The sequence below is a fragment of the Saccopteryx leptura genome, chromosome 1 (assembly GCF_036850995.1).
Source record: "Saccopteryx leptura isolate mSacLep1 chromosome 1, mSacLep1_pri_phased_curated, whole genome shotgun sequence".
NCBI lineage: Eukaryota > Metazoa > Chordata > Mammalia > Chiroptera > Emballonuridae > Saccopteryx > Saccopteryx leptura.
Window position 1 is genome coordinate 340,927,584 of NC_089503.1, and position 20,108 is coordinate 340,947,691.

At 38.5% G+C, this 20,108-nt stretch overlaps 1 protein-coding gene across 2 annotated transcripts in view; it reads left to right on the plus strand.

Annotated features, from left to right (window-relative positions):
* CEP162 (centrosomal protein 162) overlaps positions 1–20,108 on the plus strand; it is a 90,578-nt gene that overhangs the window by 25,787 nt on the left and 44,683 nt on the right. For both annotated transcript variants that reach the window (XM_066358932.1, XM_066358931.1), the window contains exons 10-13: positions 5,000–5,188; positions 6,118–6,199; positions 10,721–11,003; positions 12,478–12,736. In XM_066358932.1, coding sequence (XP_066215029.1) covers positions 5,000–5,188; positions 6,118–6,199; positions 10,721–11,003; positions 12,478–12,736 — 813 coding nt within the window. The remainder of the gene's footprint in view (positions 1–4,999; positions 5,189–6,117; positions 6,200–10,720; positions 11,004–12,477; positions 12,737–20,108) is intronic.

The following is a 20,108-nucleotide window of genomic DNA, read 5'->3' on the forward strand; positions in this document are numbered from 1 at the left end:
AGCTTTTCTTATCAGTGATGCATTATAGGAAGTTCATATATGTACAGTATGGCTAGAGAAACTTTTTTTTAAAATTCAGTGAGTGGAGGGGAGGTAGAGATAGACTCCCGCATGTGTCCCAGATCCACCCAGCAAGACCACTAAGGGTGATGCTCTGCCTATCTGGGGTGTTGCTCTGTTGCTCAGCAACTGAGCTCTTCTTAGTGCCTGCTGCCGAGGCCATGGAGCCATCCACAACATCTCAGGCCAACTCCCTCCAATCGAGCCATGGCTGCAGGAGGTGGGGAGAGAGAGAGAGAGAGAGAGAGAGAGAGAGAGAGAGAGAGAGAGAGAGAGAGAAATATGAGAGAGAAGCGAGAAGGGAAGGGGTAGAGACGCAGATGAGCACTTCTCCTGTGTGCCCTAACTGGGAATCACACCCGGGACATCCACACGCCAGATCGATGCTCTACTACTGAGCCAACCTGCTAAGGCTGAGAAACTTGAAAATATGGATGAAAACAAAGCAGGAGGCAAAGTTATCACTCTGAAGGTCTTCAAAATATTAATTACGTAAATGGCACATTTGAGTGTTCAGAATCACTTCTATTACAGTTTTTAAGTTTTAAACTTGAAAGTATGTTTAAAAATGAAATTTTAACCAAACATCTGAGGAACTCATGATTTTCTCTGAAACACTATAATTTTGTAAAATACAGTATGAAAACTACTGCTGTAGGTTGTAAGAAAAATTCAAAAATAAAAAATGTATTGTGGAAAGTAAGTTTTTTTGAGATGATCCAAACAGTTATATAAAGCTATATAAGTTTTTTGTTGTTATTCCTTAAGTGTTCTTTGAAATATTTTGATGAGTCAGTTATTGGAGGATAGTAGAGAGTAAACTTACTGTCATGTGGACTTTGATTCATATTCTCATCCTTGCCAGTTATCACTGGGTGACATTGGACAATTAATGCTTCTAAGCCTATTTCCTCTTTAAAATGAGATTTTGTGCCTGACGAGTGGTGGCACAGTGAATGGGGCATTAACCTGGAGTGCTGAGGTCGCTGGTTTGGGGCCCTGGGCTTGCCCAGTCAAGGCACATATGGGAGTTGATGCTTCCTGCTCCCCCCACCTTCTCTCTTTCTCCTCTCTCCTCTTTCTAAGATCAGTGAAGGGAATCTAAAACAATTTTTTTAAAAAAATGAGCCCTTGTGATGGTCAACTGAAGTAACGTATGTGTGCAGTACATTGTTAAGATTCAACAAACAATAGCAACTCTGTGATTGTTACCATTATTATAATTTATATCAGCTGTCTGTTAATAGCATAAGTTCTAAAGAAGCTGAAGGCATAATAGTAAAAATCTGGTTGTGGGGTACTGAATTTACGTGGTACTTTAGATATACACTTGAAAGTCTTCAAATCAGCATCTGAACTTGTTTTAAGAACTGATAAAATCAGTGTGTTTTTTTTTATTTTGTTTCATTCTGTTTAACCATGTTTCTTCTAAGATTAAGTAGGCTCAGATTAGGTTTCGCATTGTCAAAGACCATCTTTTAAAAATAATAGTTATGAAATTATTTGTGCATTATTGTATTACAAAGGTTGGTAGCTATAGAAGTGAAGTTTTCTTAACACTGGGCCAGATTTAGCTTGTCACTTGTTTTCATTTGTCTCCCGGGCAAGTCCTGTTTTGTGCTAAGGCTGCATGCCTGGAGCAGTCACAAGGTGCCAGTATTGCTCCACAGCCTGGCCCTGGCCTCCACAAAACAGGATTTGACCCGTCTCAACTTTCTTAAGTGGAAAAATACAGGGAGCTTTTGACTTGTTATATATAAAATAGCTACATAGAGGTACTCTTTTTTGTGTGTGGCAGAGACAGAGAGTGTCAGAGAGAGGGACAGATAGAGACAGACAGGCAGGAAGGGAGAGAGATGAGAAGCATCAATTCTTTGTTGCTGTTCCCTAGTTGTCCATTGATTGCTTTCTCATATGTGCCTTGATGGGGGGGGGGGGTACAGCAGACCGAGTGACCCCTTGCTCGAGCCAGCGACCTTGGGCTCAAGCTGGTGAGCCTTGCTCGAACCCAATGAGCCCGTACTCAAGCTGGAGACCTCAGGGTCTCAAACCCGGGTCCTCTGTGTCCCAGTCCGATGCTCTACCCACTGCGCTACCACCTGGTCAGGCTAGAGGTACTCTCTTTTTAATGTTGAAGGCAGACAGGTTATGCCTTTTCATAAAATATTATATATGAAAAAATAACATTTATGACTGAAATATTTTAATAACACTTGGGTTAATGACTCAAGTTAGGAGAAAAGTGCCTTTCGAGCAACCCTTAATACCTCTCTATCCTCTATTTCTAATTTCTAACTTTTAGGTCATTTGTTTTCCTGCACAGTTGGTCTACTGTTGCTTTGGAACCTCTTCTCTCTGACACCTCACACCTGATAAATTAGGAGCATTCAGTACAGTTATGCTACTTAACATGGGGTAGTTTCTTTTATATGTACTCAGTAGATACTTAAGTATTGCTGTAGAGGAGAAAAACACTTGTGCCTTTTTCTTTCATAAAAATTACTTCTCTTCTTCAGTCATGCTACTCACTCTGACAGATCGTTAGGGGAAAAGTTAAGCTTACCTTAACTTTTCCTGTTAAAAAAATCCCTGCCACTTAAGTGTTAACAATTCTGCTCTAATGTATCCCTCTTTTTTGTTTTTAATTTAAGTAAATATTTATTGACTGTGCTCCAACTAGCAGTGGTGACGTGACACATTATATAGAAAATATCCCATTGTAAAGTATTCTTACACGATCTTTTGTGTGGTATTTGGCTGCCTTTACATTTAGAGTTTAAAATAGCCCCTTAGAATTGTATGCTATACAGCTTATAGTTTATATAGAGGAAGATGAGGCAGTATATACTACTGTATTTTTAAGCATTAATTAATCATAGCTATCAAAAGAAAAGGAGACTGGTCATCCCATTTCTTTCCTCTTTTTCTACTTTCTGCAACTCTCTTTTCTCTACTTTTTAAAATTTCACTATTAGTAATGAAAGTGAAAAAATCAGTAAGAAAATATTCATAAAAACCTTACATTGTTATTAGTGTCCTTGAATTCTTTTTTCCAGAATTTATCAGTTGGTGGGAGGAGGAGAAAGTTACTATAGAAGGAAGAGTGAGCAGTGCCATTGAGTGTTCTGTTTTGGATGACGAGGGAGAAATACAGTGTGTCCGTAAAGTCATGGTGCACTTTTGACCGGTCACAGGAAAGCAACAAAAGACAATAGAAATGTGAAATCTGCACCAAATAAAAGGAAAACTCTCCCAGTTTCATACCTATTAAGTGCAGTTCGATGTGGGCTCACGCACAGATTTTATAGGGCTCCTTAGGTAGCTATCCCGTAGAGCCTCTACAGACTCGTCACTGACTGATGGCCTACCAGAACGGGGTTTCTCCACCAAACTGCTGGTTTCCTTCAACTGTTTATCCCACTGAGTAATGTTATTCCTATGTGGTGGCGCTTCGTTATAAACACGCTGATATTCACGTTGCACTTTGGTCATGGATTTGAATTTAGCGAGCCACAGAACACACTGAACTTTCCTCTGTACTGTCCACATCTCTACTGACATGGCTGTGGGCTGCTCCGCTGTATACGCGGTGTTAACATCATCATCTGCGCATTCGCACATGCTGCCACATCATCCTACAGAAACTGGGAGGGTTTTCCTTTTACTTGGTGCAGATTTCACATTTCTATCATCTTTTGTTGCTTTCCTGTGATCAGTCTAAAGTGCACCATGACTTTACGGACACACTGTAGTCATGCCGTAGGAAATAATGGTAGTCAAACAAGATTTGTTAGAAAATGTAATAATTCAGTTGGGGATATGTTAGTTGTGATTTTCTTTCGGAATAATCTAAATGTCTTTATTCAGGAAAAAATAAGGACAAAAACATGTAATAGATGAGGCTAAAGGTTTTAATGAAGTAAGGCATAAGTAAATAACTGAGAGGTTTAAAAAAGAAGGCTAAAGATGGAGCCCTGAGAAGAAGCCATTTTACTGTAAGAGATGGAGAAGTAGCCATAAGAGTGGTCGGAAGAACAAGAAGGGGTGCAGAGCCGTTTCCAGGAAAGGACAGTGTTGGATGTCTCTCAGTGTTGATGCGAGACTAAAGATGCCTGGATTTGGCCATTAGCAATTGTTTTTTATTATAGCAGCTTTTGCAGGATGCTGGAACACACTGAAATTCCAAGTTAGAGCAGTGAATGTCAGTAGAGGAAATACAGACTACTGCTTGGTGGCACAGAAAGCTGAAAGAGAGGGTAGTGAGTGGTAAGGGAGAGACAGAATCCTTGAGATGATTATGTTCGTTTGGGAAATTTAGGAATAGTTTTATCCACTACAGAGGGTTTGATGAAGAGTAGGAAGAGAGGACAATAACTAGTGGCATCAGATTTTATAGTTACCACATAAGGACACATTTGTACTTGCTAGAAAGAGTTACCCGAGCCTGCTGTGATTTCACACTGGTAGGCCATTCCTACGTATTACCTAGTTTTGTATTTAGCCCCGTTTTTATAATGTCATCATTGTCCTACAGCTTTGTTAACCATTCCTGACAGATTAAGGGGTGATAGGAGGGTTTTATATTTCTCATCTATTTCTGTGAGTATACTGTAGATCAGTGGCCCCAACTTTTTTTGGGCCACGGACCGGTTTAATGTCAGAAAATATTTTCACGGACCGGCCTTTAGGGTGGGATGGATAAATGTATCACGTGACCGAGACAAGTGTCAAGAGTGAGTCTTAGACAGATGTAACAGAGGGAATCTGGTCATTTTTTAAAAATAAAACATTGTTCAGACTTAAATATAAATAAAACGGAAATAATGTAAGTTATAAATATTCTTTCTCTGCTGAGCGGTACCAAATGGCCCACAGTCTGGTACTGGTCCGCGGCCCGGGGGTTGGGGACCGCTGCTGTAGATTACATTTATTTTACCAGGTTTTTCTTATGGACAAAGCAATAGTGACATTGAAGCTCTACATCAGGCTTACTGTCATATAGTCCATTCCTTGGATGCTGATGAACAAAGAATTGAGAATACTGCCGTGGAAAATATCAAGAGCTCAGAGAAAGGTCATCCTCAAGAAAATGAAGAGTCCTCCAAAAACATCTCTACTACGGAATCTGGTAAAGGCTCATCTGAGAACCTCTCTAAACAATTTCCAGTTTTTGTAATTTAGATACAATTTGCTTCAGTGATTATTTCTTAGTCTCTGAATTTATATAAAGGGTTTGTTCAAATGAACTCTGTAAATTGGTGGTTTAATTATAAAATTAGAGCTCATCATGGGATAAAATTTCACTTCTCTCTCTCTCTTTTTTTTTTTTTTTTTTTAAATGAAAGAAGGGGAAATAGACTCCCATATACGCACCTTCCAGGATTTACCTGGCAACCCCCTTCTGGGGCCAATGCATGAATCAATTGAGCTATTTTTAGTGCCTGAGGCTGATGTGCTCTACCAACTGAGCTATCTTCAGCACAGGGGGCCAACACTTGAACCAGTTGAGCCACTGCTTCTGGGAGGGGAAGAGAGAGAGAAGGAAGAGAAGGAGATGGTCACTTCTCTTGTGTGCTTTTACCGGGAATCAAACCCAGGACGTTCATACGCTGGGCCGGTGCTCTATCTACTGAGCCACTGGCCAGGGCCCAGTTTCTTTTCTCATATACCTTGACCAAATTAAGAAATTACCTGTGTTTTCATATTTTTAAATCTTTTCCATGTATTGAAAATATTTTAGTATAATGAAAATAAGTGAAGTTATTTTATAGTGAACAGTATTTCGGGATCAACTAAATATATACTTATTAGACAAATGTGTGTTTGGATATACCTATACACATATATTTGATAATGTATTTCTGCATTAAATATATATGTGTATATATCTAATGTAAATATCAAAGGAGATTGCTTTGGTACAAGCAAGTTTAATTTTAGAAATTGGGTTTATTGTATGTATCATTTGTCAAAATGTGATTTTGTTGATATGAGACGTGAAATTAAGCAAGTTTCGTAACACTTTTGGATGCTGTTTTAATTTTTTCCTCCTCCTAGATTTGCCCACAGTAGAGGAGCTGATGAAGCCTATCAGAATAGAGTCTTTTGGGAACAGTGGTTTGGATTTACAGCCTGTCAGGTATGAATTTTTTGAAATGGATCATACAAGTTATTTGTCTGTTTATTGTTTTGTCACTGGAAACTTGTAGAATCATTTGCTCAGCATAATCATTCCTAGTGAATAATTAATATATAACTTATATACGTCCTTCTATGAGTCACTGCTCACTTCTTTTTAAATTAGTTTTTACTCAATTCATTCATCAAAGTCTTCTAGTGCTAAAATAAAGTAGATGCTACTAAAAAAGTTAATGCTATTAAGAAATCTTAAAGGTTTTTACTGAAAAATATAATCTCTGTAGCTTTAAATAGCTCAGGGATAGTTGATTTGTATGAAGAGATGGGACATAAATTTTATTCTGTATGAGTCATAGTTTGCTTGTTTATAAGCCAGTTAGTTTTGTATTTATTCATAGACTGGCTGTCATCTCACAGGTGAGTTTTTTGGGCTTAAGAAAAATGGGCTTCGTAAAAATGCTCCAGCTCTGATGCATTTTAGTGGAAGCTTGTGGGACCTCGCTGTCATTTTCCACCACACAGAATAAATACAGCACGTCACAATAACCTTGTCATAAAACAACTTTGCATTTGTGTATCACTTAGAGTATCACATCTATTATGTGGTTTTTATAGTAAGTGGTACAGGCCTCCTTGATCCTCATCATTCAAATGCTGAAACTACAATAAACTCACTTTAGTGGTGAAGCTCTCACAAGAACCAGATGATAATATTGATGATGATAATAGCAGCTAGCATTTTTATCATATGCTTACGGTAGGCCAAGTCCTATGCAAAGTTCTTTATGTGCGCTATTTATTTAATATTACAGCAACTCCATGAAGTATATTCCATTATTAATTCATTTGATGGTTAAGAAAACTGATCCTTACAGAGGTTAAATAAATTTTCCAAGGTCATATGAATATGACCAGGGTACACAGGAAGTCCATGTACTTAAATACTTAACCACTTACATTGTCAGATATTTGATGTCCATGAAATATGTCTGTGAAAAGGCTATCATCCCTTCATGTGCTAGTCATTCATTCATTCATGTTTTCAACAGACACATTTTGAGCCTCTTGTATACTATGCTTGTCATGGAAACCCACTATTTTCCAAGTATAAACAAGTGATGTCTTGACCTTGATTCTACATTTGTATTAGTTGAGCAAAAATGATACTGTGAAGTTTACACTAAAACCATCTGCTTGCATGCTAAGTTGCATGTTCTTCCAATGGTCTGCAGTGCTAGTTACTATTTTTAAAGGGCATATTATGCTTATCATTACTCTTTGAGGATATATTAGTGTTCCTGAAGAGATTTTCTACATCTTGTGTCTTTGTTGATATAGGTGGAACCATTTTAGTAATGTGAATTCTAAATTAGAACATAGCTTATTACACTTGTGGTTAAAAGCCAAAAACAAGTACACTTACATTAAAAGGTATAATAATTATAGAAATGTCAGTAGTATAAACTTGAGTACATATATCCAAAAATTCTTTAGTAAACTGTGAGGTAGATAATCCTAGCTGCTGTAACATAATCCTTGAAGTTTTCATAGCTTGACTTCATCAGAATTTATTTCTTGCTGACATCATACTCTCATGTGGTTCAGTGAAGTTAGGGTAGGACACTGCTATACACAATCATTTAGGGACTCAGGCTTCTTCTGTCATAAACACAAGATTTTAAGGTTGTTGAGGCCGCATCTAACCAGTTAATAGGGAAAGAAAAAGGATGGTTTCATATACTTTCTTTTAACTGCCTCAACACAAAAGTATTACATCACTTTAGCTCACATACTGTTGATAAGAACCAGCACATCTAGCTAACAAAACCCGAGAGGGCTGGAAATGTGATTTGCTTATATACCTAGAAAGAAAAATAAATGAGTTCAGTAAGCATCTAGCCACTCTCAACCAGGATATACCCTTCCAAAAACCAGATTTCCACCTTACTCTTCTTCATACACAGACCGACTTATCTATTCTCAAAGCAAACAGCTCAAAGTCTCCTTAAGGACTCAATCCCTCTAAAAAGCCAGGATTTCCAAGTGAAGTACGGTTCTTCTATCCATTAGGTTCGAATGTGCTCCTGATGGTCTGATAATGAATTAAAAAAGCAGTTATACATTGCTTCAGTCCTGCCATTGCAGTGTGAAATGGTGGAACTGCGCAAGTACTCCCCTCTCACTCAGAAAGGAAAATGCACTAATAATCATTAACGCAACTTGAATTCCACTGGAGACATTTAACACCCCACCCCCCACCCCCGCACACACCTTGGAAATGGGGATTTTCCTTAATTAGGCCATTCTTTCTTAAGGAGAAACTACTGTGTAAGTCTGTGTTCACATAGCTCCTGGTTCCACTCCTGGGAGAACTGTTCATGTCTTTTATCACCCTTGGGCACACTGAAGTGGGTTTACAGGGAGGGTGTGCCCATCTTGGAGGATGTGTACTCCTTTCTCACTTCACTTCTTGCCTGCAGGTGGTTTTTAAGGCTCCCAAACAGTCACTGGCTTTTTTTTTTAAAATAAGGTTGTGGTTTCTTGAGTTCCTTCAGAAAGTTTAATAGACTTCTGATCTTTTTGGTTCCAGTCAGTTCCATGTGCCAGTAACTACACAACGTTCCCTGCTAGACAAAAGTTTTAAATCTTTGCTCCTTGTCCCTCTCCTTTTTTCTCTATTTTATTGCATTTGCTTGGATATTGGAATAATAACCTTACGTGTCAAGACAACACATTTAATATGCTCTTTGCCAAGGAACTGAGTCATTTTCTCACCTGAGAAGTCTCATGAAATCTTACTTTCTCATAGCATTTTTCAATGCCAAATCTTACTGTTTGAGTCTAGACACAGAGAGTAAACCCAAGAGGCCTGAGTTTCAAGACTCTCTCTTCCTGTTGATTTCTTCTTACAAGCCTACCTATTCTGTCTTGAGCTTGTCTCTTTCTTATTAATATCTTGTCAAAGTAGCCAATAGTAGCTGGCACTTTAAAACTTCCTGTTTAAGGAACTGCATTATTCCATACATAGGTGGGACATAAAAGTGAAACTAAGAGACATTGATAAGAGTGTGGTGGTTATGGGGGGAGGGGGGAAAGGGAGAGGGAAAGGGGGAGGGGGAGGGGCACAAAGAAAACTAGATAGAAGGTGACAGAGGACAATCTGACTTTGGGTGATGGGTATGCAACATAATTGAAAGACAAGATAACCTGGACTTGTTGATCTTTGAATATATGTATCCTGATTTATTGATGTTCGCCCCATTAAAAAAATAAAATTATTAAAAATTAAAAAAAAAAAAACTTCCTGTTTAAAAAACAAAACAAAAAAAACTTCCTGTTTTCTCTGGCTCTTTGTTTTATTACCCTGACTCGATAGGCACAAGGTTGGCTTTATACACTATTGCAGGTGACAATTTAGCAACGTTTTGCCGCTATAAAACATGGGTGGCCACCCCTCTAGCCTCTACTGTCTGCTTCCTTGCCACCTAAAACTGAAACACTAAACTAATGACATATTTTATGTTCTGATCACTAGCATTCACATTCTAAAGACAGGAACTAGTAAATGAGCCCATCTCAGTGCAAGCTGGAAAGCAAATGTGGTTTAGTTTGTGCACAGCAAAAGTAGAAAACAGTTTTGATGAACATCTAGCCAGGTTCTGCTACCATGAACAATGAAAGAACTATTACATATTTTCAGGTGATTTCATCTACTTTAGAAGACGCTTCGAACAGTTACTGAGAAATTAATTTACCTTATGCAAAAATGGTAGCCTCTTAAACTTTCCTTTAATCTCATTTTATACATTACAAATCTCAATGACCACATCGACCATGATTAAGTAGTTTGAAAATAACAATAGCCGTACTGTTGGTGCCCCTCATATTCTCCTGTTTAACTATATTTAGAGCATTTCAAGGGACAATTTCTGTATTTTTAAAATCTAATGATCTGAAATATTAGATTGTATTTAAGTGTTTTAAAACCATAAATATGATTTTATTTTAAAATCTTTGTAATCTTGTTTTACTTAAAAATTTTTCTTCTACTGTGATGAAATTTATGCTTAATATTTATATTTTATGTTTCATTGGCATAAATTATGATTTAGTTTTTTCCAGAAATGTATAAAGTGGGGTTTTTTTGCCATAAATGTACATTGACCTTATATGGATAAAAGATATATAAAGTTTACTTAGAAATTAATATTTTATTTTTTCTTAAACGAAAGTATCTTAGTCTTGTTTGGTTTGGCTTTAAACCAATGTTTAAAGTAGGTCCCAGAGTCATTCATGTAATCTCTGATACAGCATTAAAATTATTTGAAATTCATATATGACACTATGTGAGTATACTCTATTAACCAAAATTGTAAATAATGTATTTAACATTAAAATCCTAATTTAAAGTTACAAATATTAAATTTATATATATAATGTGAGTCTGTGTATATATGTTAATAAAACTGATATTTGATGAGTCATGTAGGGTTTATTCTTTGCATTCTCTTTTGTTTTATAGCTATAAGATACTGGCTGATGATAAAGAAACTGAAATTGTAGGTCCTTTACCCTTTAAGATGAAGCCAGATGTTGAGTTTCAAGAGCCACAAAATGTGAACCAATATTTTGACAAAAATGAAGAGAATGTGGTTTTACAAAAGACAACAAATGAAATTATAGAAAATAGCTGTCCAAGAGTAAATACTGTAGAAGAATATGTAGATAAAATGTACCTCGATATTTTGAGGAAAAAAGTATCTTGTGGTCCCTCAATATTACCTCAGGATGACAAAATAAAGAAAGTAAGTATTTATAATTTAAATTAATTTGACATATTGATAAAGTTCTATAAGTACTCTTGATACCTAAGTACTTCTTAAGCTTGTGGGATTGATTACTTACCAGCCTCCAAATAGACCCGGGATATATGTGAGCAGTATTTATTACAGCACCCTGCAGTCCCCAAAGTCAAAAAAACCTCTGTGGTATTAGCTTCCTTTTAGAAACCATCCTTTACATGTAAAATTTTTTTAGTAAGCGTAGTCCAGAATTTTTGAGTAGCGTAAGAAAATAAAGTTTATTCATCATTCTAGTGATTTTTGTTCAATCTTTCTAGTAATTCATGTTCTGCAAAAGTAGGTTAAGTTGGCATTTCATATAAGTACTGTTAGAAACTGCTGAGAAACTTGTATTTCACTATTCCTTTTTCCTCTGCTCTTCATCTATTCTGATTTACAGTTTCATGATTTCAAGTTTATAATTTTGGTATCTGTGTATTATAAACCATCTCCAGTTCCTTGTGGAATAATACAGGGTATTAAAATATTTTTTATCTTAAGAAATCTGAGGAAAAAGAAAATAAGATTTTATGTCATTTTGCCAGACCAGGCGGTGTCGCAGTGGATAGAGTGTTGGACTGGGATGTGGAGGACCCAGGTTCTAGACCCCAAGGTCGCCAGCTTGAGTGCAGGCTCATCTGGTTTGAACATAAAACTCACCAGCTTGGGCCTGACCTGTGGTGGTGCAGTGGATAAAGCGTCGACCTGGAAATGCTGAGGTCGCCAGTTCGAAACCTTGGACTTGCCTGGTCAAGGCACAACTCCCAAGGCTGGGAGTTGATGCTTCCAGCTCCTCCCCCCTTCTCTCTCTGTCTCTCCTCTCTCTCTCTCTCTCTCTCTCTCTCTCTCTCTCTCTGTCTCTCCTCCTCTCTAAAAATGATGTAAATTAAAAAAAAAAAAAACAAAAAAAAAAACTCACCAGCTTGGACCCAAGGTCTCTGGCTCGAGCAAGGGGTTACTCCATCTACTGAAGGCCCGCGGTCGAGGCACCTGTGAGAAAGCAATCAATGAACAACTAAGGTGGAGCAACGAAAACTGATGATTGTTGCTTCTCATCTCTCTCCGTTCCTGTCTGTCCATATCTATCCCTCTCTCTGACTCTCTCTCTGTCCCTGTAAAAAAAAAAAAAGATTTTATGTCATTTCAAAATAATGTTCTTTCATATTCTCTTACATGTTCATTCTCATAATTACACATACTGCTTTCTGGCAGGCTTACTTTGTTATATTATTTTGCTTTGTTTTACTCCTGACTAAAGATGTGCTTCCAAATACTAAAATTCTAATGATTAGTTGTCGAGAACTTTAATGTAGTGGTTTGCCTTTAGCAAACTATCTTACTTAGTAATCGCTATGATTTTGCCATCTGTTAAATCTTCATTTACGCCCATAGTTAAAATTCACTGAAGTATTGAAGAGTTTGTACTTTTTATGTGCAGGGTTTTAGCTCTCAGCTCAGTTCTGGAGAAGAATCTGTAACTGATAAACAGGTACCATACAAGAAGGCCAAAAGTGCTCCTCCTTTACCTAAAAGAAAACCTCAGAGTGGATTATATGCATCAGTTAGGAGCTCAGGCTATGGAAAACCCAGTTCACCATTCAAGACATTTTCTGCTCTGGAAAAGAAAACTTCAAAGGACACGATGAAAAGCAAAACCTTGAGGTCCATTCCCACCTCAAATCAAGTTAAGAAAAAAGGTAATCATCATATACTCTTTTCATAATAGAATTCTGTGTATATGTAGTTGACCTTTGAACAAGGGTATGAACTGCATGGATCCACTTACACGCAGATTTTTGTCAGTAAATACTGTTAATGTATTTTCCCTCCTTGATGATGTTTTTAGAAACATTTCCTCTGTAGCTTACCATTGTCAGAATACAGTACATTATACATGTAACATACAAAATACGTGTTGACTGTTTATGGTATTGGTAAGGCATCTGGTCAACAGTAAGCTATTAATACTTAAGTTTTTGGAGAGTCGGATTTTATGTGGAATTTTGACTGCATGGGAAGTTGGCACCTCTAACACATTTTTTTCAAGGGACACCTATATTATATTATTTTACTTTCCTTGTCCTCTACTTTCCCTGTTTCCTTCTCTCCTTCTATGAACTTTACTTATTCATAGAAAAGAATTAACCTTAAGGTACACAATCCATTTCTGAAAGAGTCAATTTATAGAAGGTTTTTCATCATTACTTCTAGGTTTTCCTGAATAAGTGAATATAAGATAGGAGATCAAGCCTCTCCTTACCTAGTTGGCTCTGTAATAGCCAGTGCTTAGCTTACCAGAGAAGATCTATATATTCAGAATGCAAATGGCAATGTACAAATAAAGGTCGATAGAGAGATATTAGTTCAGTACAGACTTGGAGAGGCAGGATGTTTTATTTATCACCTATTGCATATTTTTACACCTCACAGTGCCTCTGTTATGTCCTAATGTAGTCATTTATAGTGACAGTTAGAAAGGCTAATTTCCAGCTTGGAGCCCATGCAGCTATAAGAGAAATAGAAATGTTTAGGTCAGATCAACTTTTCTGCTGCCTTAGACTCCAGTGGGAAAGGGAGAGCAATAATAGAGCCAGAAGCATTTTGTCCTCTTCTTTGTGATTAAATTTAATAGGGGACCAATATCATTGTTATATGTTTGTCGTTGTCAGAGGAGAGCTAGTCTTCCTGGAAAATTCACTTCTAACTTAGTTTCTTCCCTTGCCATTCCTTACAATTATCCATTTCAGGGCCACGTTGACTATACAGGCGTACCTCATTTTATTGTGCTTTTGCTCTGCACTTCACAGAGGTTATGTCTTTTAAAAATGGAAAGCAAGACCCTCCACCAGAAAAAAGATCACAACTCACTTTATTGTAATACTTTATTACGGTGGTTTGGAACCTACAGTATCTCTGAGGAATGCCTGCCTTTAAAATACTTGAGGCATTAAACACTCTCTTCTTCTACATGAGTGTATTTCGCTGCAGCAACCTGTGTATATGAGATGGAAAGGCCAGGGCTAATCTGTGTCAGAGGGAAGGAGAGCAGCAGGAGGGGTTGGTTATTCAGGAGAAACCGGAATAAAATTCTGTTCGATTAATACAAGCATCCTTTTCCTCCTGTTCTTAATCTAGGGACCTCTAATCCTCTCCCTTAAAAAGTCTTTTTTGTATCATCTGGAAACAAGGTTGCTGGTTTGATCCCCAATCAGGGCACACAGGGGAAGCAATCAAAGGATGCATGACTGAATGGAACAACAAATGAATGCTTTCCTTCCCCTTCCTCTCTCTCTCCCTTCCTCCCTCTGTTGCTATATTGCTAGATATATATATAATATATATATATTAAACTCTGGCTGGTTAGCTCAGTTGGTTGGAGCATTGTACTAGAGTAGGGGTCAGGAACCTATGGCTTGCGAACCAGATGTGGCTCTTTTGATGGCTGCATCTGGCTCACAGACAAATCTTTAATAAAAAAAATAACGTTAAAAATATAAAACATTCTCATGTATTACAATCCACTCATTTCCTACCGCTCATGTTCATGGTTGTGGGTGGCTGGAGCCAATCACAGCTGTCCTCTTGGACAACACCAAATTTTTATTCGATAATGCGTAACGTACACGGGTCGTATGGCTCTCACGGAATTACATTTTAAAATATGTGTCGTTCATGGCTCTCTCAGCCAAAAAGGTTCCTGACCCCTGTCCTAGCAGGGGTCGTCAAACTTTTTATAAAAACCACCCACTTTTGCAGTGCTGGTCAACCTGGTCCCTACCACCCACTAGTGGGTGGTCCAGCTTTCATGGTGGGCCAATCGCAGCGCTGTTTGGTTGCAGGTAGGGACCAGGTTGACCAGCACTGCAAAAGTGGGCGGTTTTTATAAAAAGTTTGAAGACCCTGGTAGAGGTTGCCGGTTCAATTCCCTGGTCAGGGCACATACAGGAGCAGCTCGATGTTCCTGTCTCTCTCCCTGCCTCTTAAAAAAAAGTTTTTTGCCCTGGCCAGTTGGCTCAGCGGTAGAGCGTCGGCCTAGCGTGTGGAGGACCCGGGTTTGATTCCCGGCCAGGGCACACAGGAGAAGCGCCCATTTGCTTCTCCACCCCTCCGCCGCGCTTTCCTCTCTGTCTCTCTCTTCCCCTCCCGCAGCCAAGGCTCCATTGGAGCGGGGATGGCCCGGGCGCTGGGGATGGCTCTGTGGCCTCTGCCTCAGGCACTAGAGTGGCTCTGGTCGCAACATGGCGACGCCCAGGATGGGCAGAGCATCGCCCCCTGGTGGGCAGAGCTTCGCCCCTGGTGGGCGTGCCGGGTGGATCCCGGTCGGGCGCATGCGGGAGTCTGTCTGACTGTCTCTCCCCGTTTCCAGCTTCAGAAAAATGAAAAAAAAAAAAAAAGTTTTTTGTGTTCTCCTTTGTCTCACTTTGGTGTGGAACACTTGCTTGTGATGTTATCTACTCATCTATTAATAATTAACTTTTCATTGAATCTAGTACTTAATATTAAAAAAAGACACTTGGAACGTTTATCAAATTTTAGAATCATCAAGGAGCGGATAAAAACATTCCATTAATATTTTAGGAGTATTCATATTGTACTTTGGGGAGCAAGAAAATAACTCTGTGTTTTTAATATTACTCTAGTATGTTTATTTTAGGTAAATTAACCCCAACATTTTTGAAGTTTACTTTATTCACATCTACTCATTTAAAAAATATTTTTTCAGCACCTAACTTGGTCCAGGCAATGGTAGATAACATCAGTAAACAAAATAGGCAGAGAAACTTCCCCTATTCTGTGGAGCTTTTCATCTGATGAGGAGAGATAGACATTTAACCCTTTGAGTAATGAGGGTTTTTTTGTTAACCCTTGGAGTGAGGACATACATGAACGTTTGTACTACTCAAACGGTTAACAATAAGCATGATAATTAAGGAAAGGATGTTACATGCTAAGGAAAAGAAAAAATAGAGCAAGAGTGTTGGTGGAGTGCAGCAGGTCACAATTTTAAGCAGGATAGAGTAAGCCTTGAGAAAGAGCTACTTGAACAAAGACTTGTAGGAGGTAAGGGAATTGGTCATGTGGATATTTGGGAGTAGCACATTCCAGAAAGAAGAAAGAGTCTTATAGTAGGGAAGAATGCCTGGCATGTTCAAGGAACATTATAGAAGCCCCATATGGCTAGGGCAAAGTGAGCCAAGAGGGCAGTAGAGATGAGATCAGAGTCAAAGAGGAAGGTACATGAGGTTTTCCTAGGGCATTTTAAAGACAGGCTTATACTCTGAGTGAGCCACTGAAAAGTTTTGAGCATGGGAGCAACCTATCTGACTTACCCTTTAAACGGATTTCTCTGGCTTCTGTGTTAAAACCATATAGATATATACACATACCATAGCGACATAGGTAAAAACAGAGCCCAGTAAGAAGGTTTTAGGAACCCAGGCTAGAAGTAATGAGGTTGAACCAAGGTGGTGGCACTGGAGGTAAAGAGAGTTGGTTGGATAAGAATACATCTAGAAGATGGAACCAGAACTCTAAAAGCTTGGTTTAGAGTTATGAAAGAGGAGTCATGGGTGATGCAAGTGTTTTTGGCCTAACAAACTGGAAGAACAGAGGCACTCTCCCACTAGATGAGGAAGGAAAAAGTAGAGTAGATCTCAGGTGGAGAGATCAGAAATCTAGTTGTTGATCATTTGGAGATGTCTCTTTTACATGCAAGTGGAGATGACAAGGAGGTAGATATAAAAGTCGAGTTCAAGAGGTAGGTGTGGACTGTAGATATCATTTGGGAGAGGTTAAGAACTGTTATTTGTAAGCTATGGGTTGTAAGCCATGAGACTGATGAAAATGATCAAGAGAATGAGTATAGCTAGAGAAAAAAGCCAACCAAGGCCTGAGCCAGCCGTGGGCATGGTAACCTTAAGAGGTGAGGGAGAAGAGGAGTAACTACACAGAAGACAGTATTATTGGGACAAATATGAGTATGTGGGACCCAAGTGAAGAATGTGTATAAAGGAGAATTGAGCTGCTCTATCATTTGCTGCAGGAGATAAAGATGAGGAGTGACAACTAACCTTTGGGTTTAGGAAGAAGAGATTATCAGTAAGTTGGGCAAGCAGTTATCATGGCTATGTGGCCCTAAAAGGCAAATAAGTGGGAATAGTAGAATTGAATACTTTAAGTTATAGACCATCCTGGAGAAAAGATTGTAAAAGGCAGGGGAAAGAACTGGTCAGTGGAGTCAAGACAAGCCTTTCATTTTGTTTGTTTTTTAAAGCTTTTATTTATTGATTTTTTTTTTTAGAGGAGAAAGGGGTATATCAACTCGTAATAGTTGCTTCTTGTAGTGTCTTGACTAGGCAAGCTAGGGTTTTGAACCAGCAATCTTAGCATTCCAGGTTGACACTTGATCTCCTGCACCACCACAGGTCAGGCAAGAGAAGCCTTTAGTTTTTCTTTTCTTTTTTCTTTTCTATTATTTTTAAATAGGAAAAATAATAGTATAAATTGTAGTATATTTATGCTTTTTGGAAAGATTCAGTAGACAGGAAAAATACATGATGGAGAGAGAGAGAAGAATTGCTAGAGCAGTGATCTTGAGTGGAGGAACTGTAATGGTATCTCATGTACATTGGAAGGGTTGGCTTTAGATAGGAACATGAACCATTCATCTGTGGCGGCACATAGGAAGGGGGAGGCTGTAGGTACCAATACTGGTAGTTAGGTAGTAGTGCTGAGAGAATGGGGATGATTTCTTCTGATTGCTTTAGTTTTCTCTGATAAATAAAATGCAGTGCCATTAACTGGCAGTGAGAATGGGGTAAGGGTGTTGGAAGAGAGGAGACATGAAATAATTATCCCAGAGGATTAGTTAGACTGACAGCAGAAGAAAGAGCCTACTTGAAGTTAGTGATCATGAATTGAAATTGAGACAAGGCATGCCTATGGGTGAAAGGCCACATTTAGCTGCATGAAGGAAAAAAGGATATCAAGGGATATGATAGTCTGGAATAGGTGGAATTAACAAACTGAGTCCCAGTGGGGCAGGACGTAGGAGTAGGAATTGACAGAATAAAATGCCGAAAAACTGAGATTTGGGAGTGACTGCATTACTAGTAATAGAAAAAGACCTAGTATGAGTAGCTGAGGTGGAATGAAATATAAGGAACCAAAAGCCAGAGGGCTGAAAGCATTACTTATGAGTATGTTGAAGTTACTAAGAGTGAAGACAGAAGTAATGTCACAGTAGATGGGGGGGGGGGGGGGGGAGTGAGAGGGATGGTATAGCGTTTGATAGATGAAGACAGCAATATTTTTATGAGTACTTTCCCATATTTCAAAATTTTATAGTATTTATGAATACCAAGATAAAAATAAAACCACTAAAATGTATATTAAAATACAATAATAAACTTGCTGTCTATTTTTATACTAAGCTACTTTTTTTTCACTAGATTATTTGTTAGGTATAATTTTGTTTTACCTCTTTTTATTGAAAAAATTGCCCAAAGCCACTTTACTTTTATTTAGAACTGTAATTCCTTTGGGCAGTTCGATGGTGGTTTTCAGCAGGTTCATACCAGGGTGGTAGAACTGATGAAACCTAATTTTTTGTTGAGTTCTGTGAACTGGTTGTTAAAATGGCACTTATAATCAGGGTTCTCTCTAAGGTGGGTGCCTGGGCAGCCGCCCAGTGTGGAAACCACAAATTTACATTCCTTACTTTTTTTTTTTTTAATGAGAGGAGTGGAGAAAGAGACAGACTCTCGCATGCGCCCCAACTGCAATCCACCCAGTAAGCCCACTAGGGGGCGATGCTCTGCCCATCTGGGGCATTGCTCTGTTGCAACCAGAGCCATTTCTTAGCGCCTGAGACGGAGCCATGGAGCTATCCTCAGCACCCAGGGCCAACTCGCTCCAATTGAGACATGGCTACAGGAGGGGAGAAGAGAGAAGTGAGAGAGGGATGGGTGGAGAAGCAGAAAAGAGCTTCTTCTGTGTGCCTTGACCAGGAATCAAACCTGGGATATCCACACACCAGGCCGATGCTCTACCATTGAGGCAACCAGCCAGGCCATCTTTTTAACATTCATCTGCTCAACAGCGTATTCTAAGTACCGTCTCTAGGTGAAAAAAAATTGCAAGAGAGGACATCAGTCAAGAAGCAGAATGAAAATATCTTAAATAACAGTTTTTGTCAGGTATTATTTAATATTTCTTCATTAATATTTTAAAACTTTCTTATAATCTAGTTTTGTGTACCTCATTTATTGTTATTTAAGTATTAAATGCATGAAATAATAAACTACCTTTTGGTATATCTTTTTTTATACTTAAAACAGTTGTTAGGGCAGAGAACCAGTTAAATTATTTGAATCCCATCACTAGGGCAATTGTTATATGTCACAGATTGGGTTCTCGGAGAAACAGGCTCTGAGATGATTTGTGTATAGAAAGTCTAAAGAACACACTTGGGATCAACATTGGTTAAAATGAAAAAGAAGCCTAATTATTGGGATTTACCTAAATAAAAGGCTTCTCTTTTTCATGTAACTAAGAGGCCACGGATAAGCAGTTTGGGTTGGTGCAGCGGTGCAAGGAACCAGATCCCTTCTTTGTTGTTGCAAAATCCTTCGTCTGTGACTTTGTCTTCATTGTCATAAGATGGTTATTCATCCTCCAGCTCCTGTCTTGAGGAAAGGTGAAAGATAAAAGGTGAATGTTAACTCAACTTCTTAATCAGGAAAGTAATCACTTTCCTGAAAGTCCCATGTAGGAAAATTATGCTTTCATCTTACTGGCCAGAACTTTGTGTGGCCAGCCCCACTTGCATGGAGTCCAGGGTGATGACTGTCCAGGACAAAATTAGGTTACTGTTAACTCTTGTGTTTTTATTTTGAGACTGATAATTTTATTTTATGAAAGGAATAGTTGGTCATTTTTTAAATCGAAAATACAGAAGCCTGACCAGGCGGTAGCACAGTGAATAGAGCGCCAGACTGGGATGCGGAGGACCCAGGTTCGAGACCCCAAGATTGCCAGCTTGAGCACGGGCTTATCTGGTTTGAGCAA